The sequence below is a fragment of the Hermetia illucens genome, chromosome 3, assembly GCF_905115235.1.
Source record: "Hermetia illucens chromosome 3, iHerIll2.2.curated.20191125, whole genome shotgun sequence".
Taxonomy (NCBI): Eukaryota; Metazoa; Arthropoda; class Insecta; order Diptera; family Stratiomyidae; genus Hermetia; species Hermetia illucens.
This window is the reverse complement of record NC_051851.1, coordinates 29539939-29557011: the sequence shown is the minus strand read 5'-3', so window position 1 is coordinate 29557011 and position 17073 is coordinate 29539939. Positions and strand designations below refer to the sequence as shown.

Here is a 17073-nt window from a genome sequence, read left to right as displayed (position 1 = left end):
CACATGACTGTATTTGATGAAAAAAAAATGTGCACCCCGCTTTTACATGTATGGGAACCCTCCTTAAATTCTACGTAAAAGGATGTAACTTACTATACGCGTGAGCGTTCACAGTTCCCACCTTTCTACCAAACTTGGTGTCAATCGCTACAACCGCCTCCGAAAAAAATTCGTGTGACGGACAGACAGACAGACACACAGTAAACTGATTTTAATAAGGTTTTATGTTTACACAAAACATACAATATATACATAAATTGTAGGTTTGTTTATGGTTTGTGCATATTATCGTAAGACCGAAAGCAGGTCGTCAGTTTTCTCTTCCTCTATGCAAACGCACAGACAAATTTCAGAAATATTGTCAATTCAGTCCACCACCCCCAGAATATACAAGCATAAAACCATTCACCCTCTTTAAACACCACATAACATTTCTAAAGGATAAGTTGCGGTCGGGAAAGTAGAAATCACGTGTTTCAACTAGCGATGAAATGAGAAGATACCACAAATGAATCATGTCCGGGAGTGAAATAAAACTGAGACGTTGCGTAGTTGCAAGAAAGCAAAATAAATGGGCGGTAAAAGATACAGAGTCATTACATTGCAGAACAAACCGGTGTTGGTGGCCACAGAATACATCTTTTTCACAACTCATGCAGTCGATTCTGATCTCCCCTGTATACACCATGACCGCTGAATAGGACCTTAAAAACCATTTAATTTTTTTTTGCTCTCCTCTCGGTAAAAGTACTTTATCATCTTTACGATTTCGAGACAATATTTAGTACATTTTCTCCAAAGGGACGGTCAGTAATGGTTGAAGGGAACGGCTTGGAATTGAGAAAAACTGGAATTAATTTCCTGGCGAAGTTTTTCTCTCCAATTCTGAGCAGGTTGAAAGGTACGCCCATTAAAAGCGCTCCAATAGCTACCACAGAACGCTGCTCGCTCCCAGCTGTAATTTAAGCTTATGTACTTCTCTTTCTGGAATGTTTTTGCAACAATTCCCATTCCGTGATATTATAACTGCAGGTAGTAATTATTATCTCGACCTGGTAGGAGCGTCTTTGAGCATATTCCGCTACTTTGCTGTATGCACGCGATTGCATTGTGCTTGGGGCGAGCGTCCGATTAAAGATGTTATTACGTAAATTATTCTACATTGCCTATGAATGGGTTCAATGCTGTTACTAATATTGCATATTTATAAATGTTTATAGGTATAATCGTGCCTCCATTCAACCATTCACGATAAAAGCATTATTAAAGCGCATATTGCCATGTATAAATCTAAAAATTGCGCATATAAATATCACCTGGAGCTAATACATCGCTAAAAAACCTGCTAGTAAATAGTCAGCCTAAAGCCGGAGCGGCTTAAATTTATTGCCTTGTAATCTGATTAATTAGCTTTGCGCCCGCAAGTGAACATATTCTAGGAATATGAGTAGCTTAGTCTGTTGACGAAATTATAGCATTTGGAAAGTCTGGGTGACCCTTCTTTTAGCTGGTTACTCATAAGTAGATGCACTTACTATATGTAACTTAAATATAACGTTGCAGTTGAAGACCTTTCAATTAGAAGGGGGTCAATAATATGCTCACTCTATAAACAAGTTTTCGTCCTCTCCCTTGATTAGACCTATCGTAATGCAGTTCGTTCCACTCCCCGGAAAATGTGCAACATTTGCAAAAACCGACCCTCCTAATTTTTTCAAACCCACCCAAAACGCCAAGGCTACTTTCTCAAGTAATGTCCAGTATGCAACGACTTACCTCTGTCCACACATATTTCTGTCCCTTATGACCGAGATAAACCACTTTACATCCCATAAATATAGTGTCAAAACGGTCTCGACCACCACTTTGACCGCATGATAAGATATGACCTCAATTTATCTTCCCAACAGTTTTTAACACGACAGCACAAGAATGAGGTGTGTATATATGCACTATAGAATTAATTCATTTTTGCAGCAACTTTTGCTCTTATCCGAAATTTATCGCTCAGTCCTCGTTGGCTGATACCGAAGCTGGAATGTTCAAGGCGGCATACGAGTACTGCCGGATCAACTCCCTCACAATTTCATCAACTACATTCTCAGAAAACAGAAGGGTAAACAGGATAATCTATTCAATTTGTGGCTTTAGGTTTTGCTCCTTCAAGTAACCCTTTTTCAGTTGGCACTCTGCTGTGGATGGAGAATGAGGATAAAGTGAGAAACAGTGGGAACAACTTTACAACTATACGAGTTGGAAGGGATTTGGGAAAAGCGAAGGGATTTCGGAGCATTATATTGGTTAATGTCTATGTCCTTGAGATAATTAAGACAGGATTTAGCAATATCTTCAATCATGTTTTTCGCTGACATCAACGACGTCAAAGTGACAAGCGGATGGGAATGATAAGTTTGACTACACATTAAATCCATTTTCGATTTTATTTTAGTTTTTTTTTGGAAGCGTTAAATTTTGGTTTGTAGATGTATATCTTTAAGAAGAAACTGGATAAGTATTTCTACAAAATTTAGAGTGTTTCGCCAAAGATAAGTTTAAGGTTATCCACGGGAGGAACAATAACAATTTAGATGAGAGTCATCCACATATTGAAGACTAGACACAGAAGGTGAAACTAGTCAAAAAAGCATTCGACAAAAAATGAATCATCCGGTTTCAGGCCCAATCAAAATCGCAGCAAATATTAATGTATTGTGTGCTGTGTTGCTATAGCAGTTATGTGTGAATCCAGGTAACCAAGCAACGAGTTATAAACAGCCAATACATACATACATAAATACAGTAGGAAATTGATAAAGTGTCATTGCAATATTATTAGGATCACCGCCTTCTACGATTGGTTTTGGCACCAAAGCGAAAACTTTCTATATTAAACGCAGACAGATGCACTAACTCCATCACACAAATGGGTACCAATTTCAATGATGATACGCAGAATGCAACTGCAATCCTGACTAAAAAGTCCGACCACTGGACGCTTTTTTTTTTATCCTTCAAAACTTGAAGGCTTGCCTAGGTGAAACTGCCTAGGCCCCCCTCCTGTGTATAATATTCTTGAAATCAATTTACAAACTAAATGATAGTTTTGAAATCTCTAACTTTCAGATCCATGAAAAAGACCTAAAAAGTTAGTTTGGTCGAATAAGTCTCGCAAAACAACTTAAATTTCTGTTATCTATTTATGCTTTTAACAAGACAGCTTACTCTCGCAAACCTTCAAAATAAATACCACTTACACTTCCTAAGGATTTAAATGAAGAATGTCAAAGTTGTCAAACAATTTATTTATATGGGCACCGTTGCATTGGGCAGGATTATTTTCTCTCAGGATTGACGGAGTTCTCGGCATTCAGTTGATGTTGGACCGGACCAATTTGAAAGAAACTTTCTTCCACTTCTGTGGTTCATAGACCCCTCTTTTTAAGCCAACTACTAGAATTTTCAAAAAGGATGACTGACTGTTTCGTCCGGCGCAGAGGTGACTCATCATCCAACTTAAAGTACGGAAGCTTTAAGGTGATGCCAAGTTTTCCGAATCCATTGTTGTGAAGAAAGTTGGCGTATGATTTCCTTACCGGAAATTAACGAGTTACTTCCATGCACGTTTCAAGTTAGGTTAACATTTCACTTGTCAGTTTTTTCAGCCGACAACTAGCTCGTTTCTGTTTCACCAAAGGACATGGTTTTATTTATATTGTCGTAAGATATATGTGGCTGTCACGTAATTAATGTTGGCGGGAGTTTCTACTTCCTTGAGAACTATTATATCCTCGTATTATCAGGAGGTCTTTTTGCTGAATGCTATACAATGTATAAGGATCACAGTACCTACTTCTTTGTCCAATATTCCATCAAGATCTGATGAAGTTGAGCGTTGCTGAGGCTCTGGACTGTATCATTTACCTTATTATATATCGCATTATTAATATTTAGTTTATTTTTTCATTAGTTAGAAATTAGGATCGTTAACTTGTCTTGAAAAATAGTCAATTTGTCTTAAGAAATTGTTATTTCCATTTCTTCTTCTAATTTCGTTTGTTAAAACGTTAATTTTGGTATGTCAAAACTTTAATTTGATATGCCAAAGCGTGGATTCGATTTGCTAAACCGTTAATTTGATATGTCAATGCAAATGGTATATATAAAGGAGCGATTACCATCTGCAACCGCTTTTGGTTACACTGCTCACAGCTCAGCCTCTGCCCTGAAACGGTCAATCATCCATTTTCATAAGGATTGATATCTATGCCCTTATGCCCTTACTTTACATACGCCTCCAGTCTCAAGGGAAGAGCTCAATCCGTGATCGAGATTGAAGAGGAGAGAAAGGAGAATTTTTGAAGATTGTGGCACTGAAAGTTTTGATTCCGTAATTCTAGAGAAAAGTGACGGTAAACCAAATTTTATTAGTAAAGAAAGTGAAATTGGTACCAACAGAATCCACCTGAAAATTGATATACGCTCGAGGCACAGCCACTACAAGAGCATTATATTCAAAAGTGCGGAAAAATCTACTGACGCTCTACAACTAATGCAATTAGAACATCATCTTTGATATTGTGATATCAGTCACGAACGATTTTTATCACGGAAACACTTTCTCTCGGTATTGCCAGAAATGCAACACATTATGGTTTCTTGTTGGCCACAAGTCGTCCGCCCTCACGAGGCCTAAAATTCTCTCTCTCTCTTCTTATTGACTGAGACTTGACTAAAATGACCTTGACAAATGTTTGAGGTCAGATAAATGCAGCAAGATCACAGCCGACATTGCTAACAGTGTAACAGAGACCTATGCATCCTTTATAAATTGGCCCTGAAAAAAGTTATGGTCGGCCAGATGAGAGCAGCAAATATTTTAATATATGAGGCCAGACAAAAGCAGCGGAATAATTCTCCAGACCTTTCAAGATGAACATCGGTTGCGGTTTAAGATGAGAGGATGCGCTTGCATTATTTTTAACCTACCATCCCTCAGGGGCCGTAAGTGATGCTTAACGAGTAGCTTAGGATGTGATGAGTGGCGTCCCCGAGTTGCTTGGGCAGGTGGTTCTGAGCCCCGAAATTATACCTGCGCCCTAGGTAGTACCGTCGAGTAAGTTTCTCGATGAAGAGTGAACTGCCAATGACCGGTACACGCGCGCACTTGAAGTCGTCGGAGCCATTAGCCGTGGGGTGATGTGAGCCTAGTTCTACCAAGATGATTATTCCAACGTGCATCAGAAGTCAGCCTTTCCGGGACCCTGGTCAGGTAGTCTTCACTGAACCGGTATTAGCAGATTGCGTTACCCCGAGCGAACACTTATTCGTCGGGTTCCGGGATCAGCTAAGCACAGGTCGGGCCTTAGGGAACCGGGGTAGGGGCTTTATACTGCCATCCCTGGCTATTCCACTCGTTACCTTTGCACAAGATATGGCAAAGCCTTTATGGAAAAAAAATATCAAATTGAGGAGACAGGTATGGAGAAGAAATTGATTGCATTTGTACGGAACTCAAAAATACGCCGCTAGCTGCAACGGTTGATATACCTGACGAAATAGCAGGATGTGTATAACCAAATAAAAGAGACTTGCAAAATAATGCGGCACCAGGTGCGGGGACAGCAACCCAAACCCATGCAGGAATGCTGTTCCGGATTGAGCCACAGAGAAAACTGCAGAAATGGGCAAATGGCTTCGAAAATAAGCTGAACTGCAAAAAGCTGAAGCTGAAGAAAAAAGTTTGATTAGAAAATGCGCGGCAGTTATGAAGCGCATACGGTCTACAACGTTCCTCCAGCAAAACCGTCATTACTTTCGGTCACGCTGCTCCTAGGGCAGAGGATGAAACCGTCAGTCAACTTTACCGTTCTTTTTTGAAAACTTGGGTGTTTAACCGAAAAAAGAAGAGAAAAGAGAAAGTAAGTTGCTTCCCAAGTGGGTGCGGAATCAGGACTTTTAGCATCCTCAATAAAAAAACCGAGGTTTGTTGAAGCTCTTGGAGCAGGTGGAGCCGCGCTGGAGGGGACTCCTGGGGGTGGTAGCGTTGTGGATAATACTATCGTAGCTGTTAGCTATGAACCTGATAATGGCATTCGCAGAGTTCCCATGCTCAGCAGGGCATTGGCCGAAATTGTCCGAAAAACTCATTAGGAGTAGATTCGCTTAAGCGCTGCGTGCTGCCGAAAATTTATCACTAATATATTTCGGTTTCAGAGTATGGAGACCCACTTATACCATACAAGCCGTGGACGCAGCTCATCAAACAAAGACATACAGCCGCCGAGCTCAAGGAGCGGTGCTGCTTTAATTCTGTAAGATGAAAAGACATTCCAGGCACACTAGACAATATATTATACGTGCCGAGTTATCTTTTACGGATATTGGAGGATAATCTGAGAAACCGCTCGTTGCTCTTTGAAACTCTAGAGAGTCAAAGGAGGATGAAGGTCGGGGGTAACGCAAGGATCTATCTTAAGACTGGACCTCTGGAACTCTTCTTACAATAGTCTACTACGACTCGACATATCAGAACAGTCACGTTTGCTCGGTTATGCAGATGACGTTACGGTACTTGTTGCTGAACGCATTGCTAAATAGGCGCAAAGCAGACTTGGCATATTGATGCAAAGGGTAAGCGAATATATGTCTGCTCATGGTTTCAACCTTGCGCTGGAAAAAACCAAAATAGTCAACCGGCTTAAAAAGAGAATCCGAACAGAGCGCCCCATATCGATCGGCAAGTTGATAATCGAGTCAAAATCAATGATTCAGTATCTCGAATTGACGCTCCAATCCAAGGCTACAACTGGAGTTTCGTCAACAAGTTTACTTAAATACAGGGGAGTTGCTATTGTGGATGCTAAGGAGTGCAGACGTGAGGAACCGTGTTGGAAATTACGTCCAGGTTCTCCTCATTGGGAAAAAGATAGAGCTCGAGGCGGCCGGATGGTAGGGAGTTTTTCAAACAGTTCCTATTCCCCCTCTTCCCTCCCGCTGGTGAAATGAATTCTCTCACTTGAAAGCTCTTCACAGCAGGAAAACAGGAGGGCTAGTCCGAAGTAATTGGACAAATGGTTCCAGAGAAATCAGGTGAAGATTTTGCAAAACCAGCAAGGAAGACACACTCAAAGGAGCGCATTACCAGAATGCTCGTCATCATGCAAAAATCAATCGAAAGGATAATTGAAGGTTCGACAACGATCATCATTGTTACCAAAATTAAATTTTCGGCGAATGTTCACGTGCTAGGTATCGTGTCCAGTGAAGGTGATGTGATACCAACACATCTCCCTAGCAAAGGGACAAAAGGGGCGGGACATTTGTGTCATCTGGAAATCCACACATTTTTCAGCAGGATAATGCACTAGCTCACACAAGTCATTTGGTTCAAAACTGGCGGTCGGGCGACATAGGCATATTTTGGACAAAATAATTCTGGCCACCTAGCTGTCCAGATTCAAATCCTCTGGGCTGTTATGTATAGAGCGTAGTTAAAAGAGTCACCAGCAAATTCAGACATGCAAACGCCGCATAATTGAGAGCGGCTATTGCAGAGGCATTACCCGATAAGGACTGCACATGTTAACCAAGCTTCTGTGAGCTTTAGACCGAAATTGTCCTAATTTCAGCGTTGTGCCCAGTACATACGACAACGGTAACAACAAAAACAAAACCAGCAACAACAACAAACAGCATTGTCAAAGTGAAAATAATGAATTTAACTATTGAAAATATCCACTGTGTAGGGTCGAAAATTATAACCGATGGCAGCTTTGAATATTTAAATGAAATTAGGTAAAATGAAATTAACTTTCTAACTAATAAAAATTCTAACGTCAAACCACAAAAAAGTCTAACTTTTACCTCTATAAGTCATTTCTCAGTATGTATCTCCTTAATACAATCACTATTTTGATTTTGTTAAATGAATAATATTATAAACGCAAAGTTGATAGATTTAACTATTAAGCCAATTTTCAACAATGCAAAGTTGTATACATTATAGATAATAAAACTGAATTGAATTGAAGATAGATAAATATGACAAATAACATCGCATTTTTCACTTTACTTAAATAGATTGCTATCAGTATGGTTTGCTTTAATAAAAAAGTCATTTTAGTTGCAAATGTTATGGAACGGAATAACGATTACATATGTACATAATTAACTAACGGCATACAGTTTCAAACTCAAACACTGAAGAAAGCGACAAGCAGTCAACAGAGTATACTTATTTGCTGTAAAAAAAGATTTATTAAAAAAAACACGGTTTTTAAATTTTTTATTTTTAAATTAAATTTCTGTTTTTTCTGATTCAGGATCTAAAATTAATTTGATGGAATATGTTTCCCCCAGTATTTAGATATATAGATTAATTAAGTTTAAATTAAGGCATGAAAAAATAAAGGAATCGACGACAATGGGTTTAATATACACATACAAACAGTTAAAGATATCAACCATATCCATATCTATATACAATAGGTGCAAATCCTAACAAATATGTACACAAGGCGGTGATACCGAGTCACAACGAGCATTAATGTTTTTGATAAATCCATTTATCTTGCATTATATAACACGAACCAGTATCACGACTCCATTTAATCAATCTGTAGTACTTTCTAACAATTATAATTCCATCATATAAAAAAATTCCAGAAAATAGGGTGAACCTAAAATTGAAGAAACAATGGACATCAAAACCATAATTGTTTAAACCTAGCTCCGTAGAAGTTCTCAACAATTTCTTGGTTCACATCAATTCATGAATTCTATCAAACCGTTTACTTTTCTTCATCTTAAAACAATAGCTAAATTTCCCCCTTTCAAAACACAAATATCCTGAAAAAGCGTAACAAGGAGAAGTCAGCGATTATATCTAAATAACCCGTTCTATAATTATTTTCGTCACGTTTTTTGTACATTTTTGGATTAGTACAAACTCACAAGCGACCAAGACTGATCTTAAAGATCGCGTCCAAACAAAAGACAAATTACTCTAAATGGGCATGGTGTAACCGTGTTGTATAGAGAGTTTGGTTTCTCAGTTATTTATGTCGGTAAAAATTTTGATAACCAAGATTTTAGCTTGACCGTGTAACTCTACTCATAATAGGTAGTCATGAAACGTCTTTGATCTGTCCGATCTTGCTAGCAATTATTGGTACAAAGTTGTTTTCCATGTTACCGTGTTGTCCAGACCAAACGCAAGGTCGAAGCAAATACATATGTATCTAGTTTTTTTGAAAATAGCGAGGGGGAAGGTTTCACTCAAGCAAGAAAATAGTGGAAATAAATGAATATTTCAAAAAATCATAATTCTGTACTTGGTAAAACTGAGAAAACTTAAAAAAAATTATCAAAGATACAAGCACCGCAAAACCCAAAACCCATAATAGGAGCCTCTGCACTCCGCTGTGCTTATCTGCTTCCTATATATCTTTTATTTGTATTTATAATAGAAAACAACGCGAAACGAAAACTTTTTCAAATTTTCGGTTGATTAACCCATCGCGTCGCAATTAGATCAGGAAAAAATGCACTAGTGGTGTAAAAATGCATACAAAGATTTGCTCTAGAAATTTTTAGATTAGTTCTGAACAATTTACAAAATAATTTCAATTTTCTATGCCGGCGTCTTCATTTGAAAAAATGCCGAGACAAACCCATTCTCTGTCGACCGTTGACCGCTCTCGACCTAATTGCATATGAATACCCGACAAATATCCGAAAAAATCGATACGTTCCCCATCAAGGTCAGCCCAGAATGCATCAATCACCATCACAGCTTGGCTGTCGCTTCTTCATTAATTTTCGACCGCCCGACGAAAACACACCTACGAGTATCTGAGTAAATATGTTTTACTTGGCGCTGAGTATCTATCTAGTCTGCAATGGGGATAGATGTGCAAGAGCAAATATCGATGCTTGTTATTGAATCAGATATTTTTGCCACTCCAAACGAACTTCTCAAAAAGCTTCTCTTGTACTAAAAATGTATTCGTTTAATAATTTTTGCAAAAGTCGACGACTCCTTTTCCCATTTTCTGTAAATTCAATTTTAATTTCTGAATGATTCTACTATCTAATATCCTCCAGCATCCATTCTGAAATTAGGATTTTGCGCCTCAGCTACGCAGCATAATGCAATAGATACCGGTTGCTCTTCACTTTCAAAAAATCCGAAGGGGATACCGTTGTGTGACATGCGGCAGGTGATATTAATGGCAGAAATATTTTCTTAGATTAAAATTTTGACATTCATTCAAATTAATTGAGATTTCAGTTTTGTAGGGTTTTCAAGAGTCCGTGTTCGCACTTTAGTCGTAACGCTTGACTTTCGTAACTTTTGCCAGCAAAAGGTATTGCGGTCAAACATAGATTAAGTTTGATATTTCGGTGAGTTTGAGATAAATAGATACATAATCGTTTCATTATGAGGCTATTTCTCATTTTAATAGGAATATTTCGCGAATTTCAAGGATGAGTTATTAGAGCGATCAATATGATAACTATTGGGATAGTGCTCGCCAAAAAGAGTTGGCTTTTTGAAGCGGAGTAATATTAGAGATTTTACAAATCATCATAAGCACGATCTTAAGGATGCATTGCCTTTAATACCAGATATACACTGCTTCAAATAAACTCAAATTCATATAAGTTTTTTCAGATTTTCGAAATTTTTGAACCACACTTTTTAAAAAGGCATTTTTTATTTGATTTCAACTGCATATATTATGTATATATGCAGATATTTAAAATAGATTTGAATTGTTAAAATGACATATATATGCACATAATCTCACATCATTGATGAAGATTTTCCGTGCTAGCATTGACATTTTTTTTTCTTTTTTTTACGATATTTTTTAATTTAATTTAAATTTAATTAGAAAACCGAATTTTTAAAAGAAATTAGGCCATGGTCATATTAAATTCAGTGCAAAAAAGTTTTCAGTTTGCTGTTTGTGCAGACACTTTTATTAGGTCCACGGGCCAATTCTTTTGAAGCTTTTGGATTCCCAGCGTGACCAAATTCTTTTAGTCATTGTCTATCGAGAGTCTGGTTAAATGTTTACGATACTAGCTAATCACTTAATTTTCTCCACAGTTGTTTTAGTGTCCAACTCTTTATGGAGGACATCTCTGAAGCACAGGAAAAAATCTCATCAACTTTGGAGTGAAGCCGCTGAAGCGTAGTAATATTGGATGGTTTGACAGAGTTCCCTATTTGAATCCCATATGTCCATATAAGCTTACGACAAGGTTTGCTTTGTGGATTAACAACTCATAGTTCAGAGAGAGTGATGATTTTCATGAAGTTTTCTCAACAAGTTTTTGAACTGAATTTTGTCTTACTACTGCTCTAACTAGGCCTACCATCGAGGTATTATATATACTTAGATTTCATATGAATGGTATTAGCGCTGTTATTGATTTTCACTTGAAGACAATTTTCTTTTTCGTAAAGTGAATATTATTGCACGCGCTTTGATTCATTTACCTTCTGCCTCTATAATTGAAGTCAGTTGCCTACTTCATTTAGATGTAAGGCGCATGTTTTAGGTCTGTGTGTGGGCTCACTTTTGTATTTTATGGAAACAACCAGGAAGTTGGTGTTTGATTAATAAAACCCATGTACCATCCCTTGCTGAGTAGTCGCGCCACATCTAGACACACTGCTATGCAATATGTTCTTCCTTCGAGAGCGTTGCATATTTCTCATACAGTGCGATGACCTTCCTCTATTTTATTGTGTTGCTGTCAGCTAGAATTCGTCATATTTACTGAACTAGGTATTCCTCGAATACTTTTGATATGAAAGAGGCAGGAAGAAGGTGCGATCCGTATGATTCGTTTGAGTGACACTCTTTCCAGGCCTTGAAATCTTGTTTGGAAAATATTCGATTCTCAGGATTGCATTGAAAATATAGCAGTTTAAGAGCTGCTACTGCCTTTCAACATGAAAGAGGAGTCACTTTAAGATTGATTTCTTTCCTAATGAAACTTTAAGCTAATTGGCCATCCAGAAAGTTCAAGTCACGTTTGGGGCTCGGTTGGCCTACATTTTCCAAGTGAGCTGCAAGTGTTCTTTCATTAATCTTGGTCCACTTTCTGTTCTCCCTCCAATTTTAAAGAACTGAAAGAGCTGCTACTGAGTTATAGATTGATGACATAGCAAGTTCACTTGACGTTCCTTGAATGAAGCCTCAATTGTCACTTCCAGTGGGTATTTTCATTTCATTTCATTTATTTTCCAAATAGTGTCTTACTTTTAATAAATTTCAACAACAACAATGCACCATTTGCCTTGCCAATAGTGAGCTTCAGATGGTTATTAAATCCTAGGAATTTATTGAAATTGATTGAAATTCACTATAGCATCCTTGATTTCTAGTTTCAGGCGTCTAACCTCCCTGTGGATAGATCTAGAACCCAAGTATATAAATTTCCTCCTGAAAATGCAGACTTGTGTCTTGGCTGAATTAATTTTAATACTCCAGATATGGTAGCAGTAGCAGAGTACTAAGTATTCCGCTATTTCGGTAACTGTCTTTTCGGGTCAAAAGTTTGAGGAGTAGATGAGTGTATTAGCTCTGTTCTGACCTCAGCGGAGGGGACATCAGCTATGAAAATGTTGAACAGAGTATGAACAGAAGTGGATCCTTGCGGCAAGAAGTTACCGGTAAGAGAATGGAAATCTCATTTCCAACACTGAAGGTAGCTCAGCGCGTGCTGTGTTCCGTGTTTGGCACGGAATCCGAACTGGTGGTCTGGAAACATGTTTTAAGATTATAGTGCTGGACTAGGCCGACTGTCCATACTCTCAAAAAGTTTGATAAAAGTGAAATGGGTCTAAACATACCAGGTTCGCTGGAGGCACCTGTTTTTCGAATGGCTATAATTTTGGCTATTTTCCAGGTGGATGGGGGACGGTACTAATGCAGTTGTTGAAAACTGCGAGTAGGAACTTAATGGAAGCTACCGGAAGGTAAATCCCTAAATCCCCCCCTGCCGACTTTTTACCGTTATGGTTATGGGTAAGAGCTATGAGTAGTACGCTTGTTGGAAGGATTCTTGGCTGAAAATGGCGTAATTTAGCAGTTCCTGAAAGTTAATTCAATGATTGTTGAATCAACAGTCGAAGTGAGAGCCGTTCTATTACTAAGAGGTGTTGCATTGAGCTGTCACTCAAAAAACTCCGCAAGTGTGTCCACTTTCGCAGCGTCACTACAGACTTGCACCTTGTTCTGCGTCAGAACAAAGTTGCGAGATTTGTGTTTTCTCGTTAGCCTGTTGATATATTGAAACTTATCAGCGCCAGGCTTGACGTCTGCAAGTTTGCGGGTAAATTCTTTACTACGGATTGCCGCCATCATACCACGAATTAACCTACTGAGACAGTTAATCCGGAAGAGCAATGCTTTATATTCTGCATTGATTTTATTCTCATTTTCGTGGAATTTGAGCTTTAGATTGCGCCTCCAAATCTGTCTTGCTTTCAGGTGAAACATGATCTTATGTGGAAGAAAATTGTACTCAAACTATAGCAGACGCCAACAAATAGCCTCGTCGATTTCTTTCCCCGACAAATTACGCTTAGTTGTGAGCCTTTACAAGTTGAATTTAGGCATTAACTCAGCCTTGAATTTATCCCAGTTAGTGTGGGCGAAAGACCTAATTGTGGTCAATACTCGCTTCTTTAGAGAAGAAGGGGAGTTTAAGGTTGACCGCGAAATGGTAAGATATTACATGAGATTACTTAAAAGCTTTGTTTCATTTCCATAGACTGAAGGAAGTAGTCTGTTATAGATTGACTACTGGGTCTTGATGGAGAATCCGGCAAGACCATTTCGAGATTGGTTGGAGAGAACGGATCATGAATCCATTTGAGCAGGATTTTCCAATTAGAGTTAATGGCCATATCGCTCCAGTGAGTGTGCCTGGAGTTGAAGTCGCCTCTAAAAACAAGATATTTAGAGTTCAACTGGAGGTGGCTCGAGACTTTCTCATTTGTTAAGACCGTTGATAATTTTTCCTATCTAGGATTGAAAATCACAACCGATAACAGCTACGATGATGAAGTCCGCGCATGGTTGTTGTCACCCAATAGAGCCTATTTCAGCTTACAAAAACTGTTCCGCTCGAAACGTCTCACCATAGGGTCAGAGCTCTTACTGTACAAGACAATGATCTTGCCAGTCCTCATGTATTCCTCGAAAACTTGGGTTCTTAGCAAGAAGAATCGCGAACTCTTGGCCGCGTTTGAGAGAAGAATCCTCCGAAGAATTTTTGGCCCCCTACATGAGGATGAACGATTCCGTAGTCTACATAACGACGAAATCTGTGAGCGATACCATGACCGTCCGGTTGTGAATAAAATCCGGCTCAATAGGTTACGGTGGGCGGGTCACTTGATCCGTATGGATGAGGATGATCCAGCCCGCAAAGTCTATAAGGGCAATATCTATGGTAGAAAAAGAAGACGAGGCAGACCCTGCCTAAGATGGAGCGATGGCGTAGGTCAGGACGCCAGACAGCTTTTAGGGATATCGAATTGATGGACCTCGGCGCAAAACCGGGATGTCTGGAGTTCCTTATTAAGGCAGGCCTAGACCGGATACCGGTTGTTGCGCCGTTGATGATGATGATCTTATACGGAGATTATAAGAATCCGCTTACTATTTGCCGTTTTAATGAAAGCCGCCGCAGCGGAACAGGATTGACTATGACGACTTCCTCGAATTCATAATCTTTTTTGATTAAAAGGGCGCTGATTCGCTTGCTAATTCTGTCTGAGAAATTATTTCTTAAAAATAAGCACCATTTTTTGGGGTGTTTACGAATTGAATATTGCTATTGTAGCTGAAAGAGACCGCCCCAATTCATTTAATGAAATGTTTGGCTCAATTGATATGTGGCCAATTGAAACCCTTGCATCTAAAAGAGGAGCTACAGATTATTAATTTTTTTAGCATTCATTTTTACAATTTCATTGCCGGTTCAAAAAGTATTCTAACAGTGAACGTAGGATATTAAGAAATTGTGAAATTAAGATTGCTGATCAACCTGGGAGTATTTTATTTGTCTTGGCATGATTATAGCTCCACTGAGGAACTGAGCTGCAACTCGTAAATCCACTGACGATGGAGTCCTCATTTTAAATTGAATATCCCTTCCAAGCCGAGCTTATTACTCTAGCATTACATTAAGAAGAACTTCACAATAAACGAACACTCGGGACGTTGAGAAATACCTGCGTCGACTAACAGGAACACTTTTTGGACCGTACGTTATTTACCAACCGTTAAGCTGTGACGAACAGATTGCGGTTATGGTTCAATCAATCTTATCCACTATTTTCACGAGCATTACCGGCAATTGAGGCGTTTCACCATCCGGCGCCGCAGACGTTGAAGAGGCAATCAAGGAAAAGAAGACGAGAAAAGGTAACAGGACCTTACATAGCAACTGACGTATGGAAAGCGGAGAGATTAATTATTGATACAAACAAACCCTCATGGTCTGATTCGTCATCAAGTGGATGCGGGCTCAGGGCTCCCATATATAAATGGAGCTCCCGATTATATATAAATGGACGAAACTGTCAGTCAACATTCATCATCAATCACCGTTCCAATTTGAAAAAAAATGTAGTACAAGGAAATGTTTAAACTATCATCCGACCCAGCTTTTATCCTAAACCCTGAAAACCTCGAACGCATACTTGACAGTCAAATGACCGACATTGTTGAAATAACCGTAAGTTTTAGTAAGAACAGTCGCATTATCGATGTTATACAGGTCTCACATTTATTCAAGCAAAACCATTGTCTTCTCACCATTCATTATATTCTCTCAATCTAGAGGGGGTGTTTAACCACGATTCACAGATTCATCCATTACTCTACTAAGATCCGAAGAGCAGTATTCAAAATATGGCAGGGATGGTCAAATCGCTCTACACCTTCGTCGGAAGGAAGTGGATTTTCTTCTTTCTCTTCGTTCATCTAATGAATTAGAAAATTAGAGATCTGTCGAAACTCATTCTCGGCCATAATAGGATTGATTCGTTTGAATATTTGACATTTCGAGTTTATGTTTTGATCATCTCTCTTCTCACTTGCTTACATAACTTCTTAACATCTGTTTGACAATTCTTTCCATGCTTCATTCGGTTGTTACCGAATTTTCTGTGCTTAACGGAAGTTTAATGAAATTCTCGAAGGGGAACATTTCACGACGTACATTCAATATAGATAGTCACATTCAATTCCACTGCATCATACAGACGGCACTAAAGGATAGCCCTTATGCGCGAAATTTGTCTCACGCATCCCCCGGCAAGACTTTTCCGTCTCCATGAAATTTCTAAGAATGTCCTGCGAGTTGAATCTCCTATGAATAATCTTCAACACCATGAAATCATGTAGCGTTTCAGTATAACCTAAATGAATTGGTGTCCTATTACTGAAGTCCTATACGAAATCTACCGTAGCGCCCATTGCTATCAGTCTACATAAGGCCGAATGTTGAGCAGTCACCAAAAGCAACGAACGACACATGGTGGTTATGGAGACGAAGATATAATGCTTTAGGAAGGAAGGCGGTCTTCGATAATATGATCATGTCGTCTGCCCTGATAACAACTTGTGGATACAGTTGATCCTAGGGTACAGAACATCCTAGGCGATGGGTAAAAAACCAACCGAAATGCCCATTGAACTCGATTTCAAATAGTTCAAGCTTAGGACCGCGAAGTTGCAAAGACGAGCTGATCCCCACTTCCAGGTGGGTCAAGAGAATCAGTAGTTAAGTATACCGAGATGATCCTTGTTCCAGTCTATAGCAGAGTGAAATATCTAATAAGCTAAAAATGATGTTCATGATGGAGGAGACCGTACGTAAAATCTCCCCTAACTTCAATAAAATCGGTCGACAACTCCATTATTTGTTTTTCGATTCAAACTGTTCATATTGGAGCTCCATGCTCTATGTACTGGTTATAATGTCATATTTTACAGTATAGGGTAGGGCAAAAGGAAGAGTGATTTTGATCAAATATGG

General features: G+C 38.9%; 1 protein-coding gene across 3 annotated transcripts in view; it reads right to left on the bottom strand.

Annotated features, from left to right (window-relative positions):
- Positions 1–17073, bottom strand: part of LOC119652610 (homeotic protein proboscipedia) — a 161229-nt gene that overhangs the window by 62404 nt on the left and 81752 nt on the right. For all 3 annotated transcript variants that reach the window (XM_038056845.1, XM_038056847.1, XM_038056846.1), the window contains exon 3: positions 1317–1322. In XM_038056845.1, the coding sequence (XP_037912773.1) occupies positions 1317–1322 (6 nt within the window). The remainder of the gene's footprint in view (positions 1–1316; positions 1323–17073) is intronic.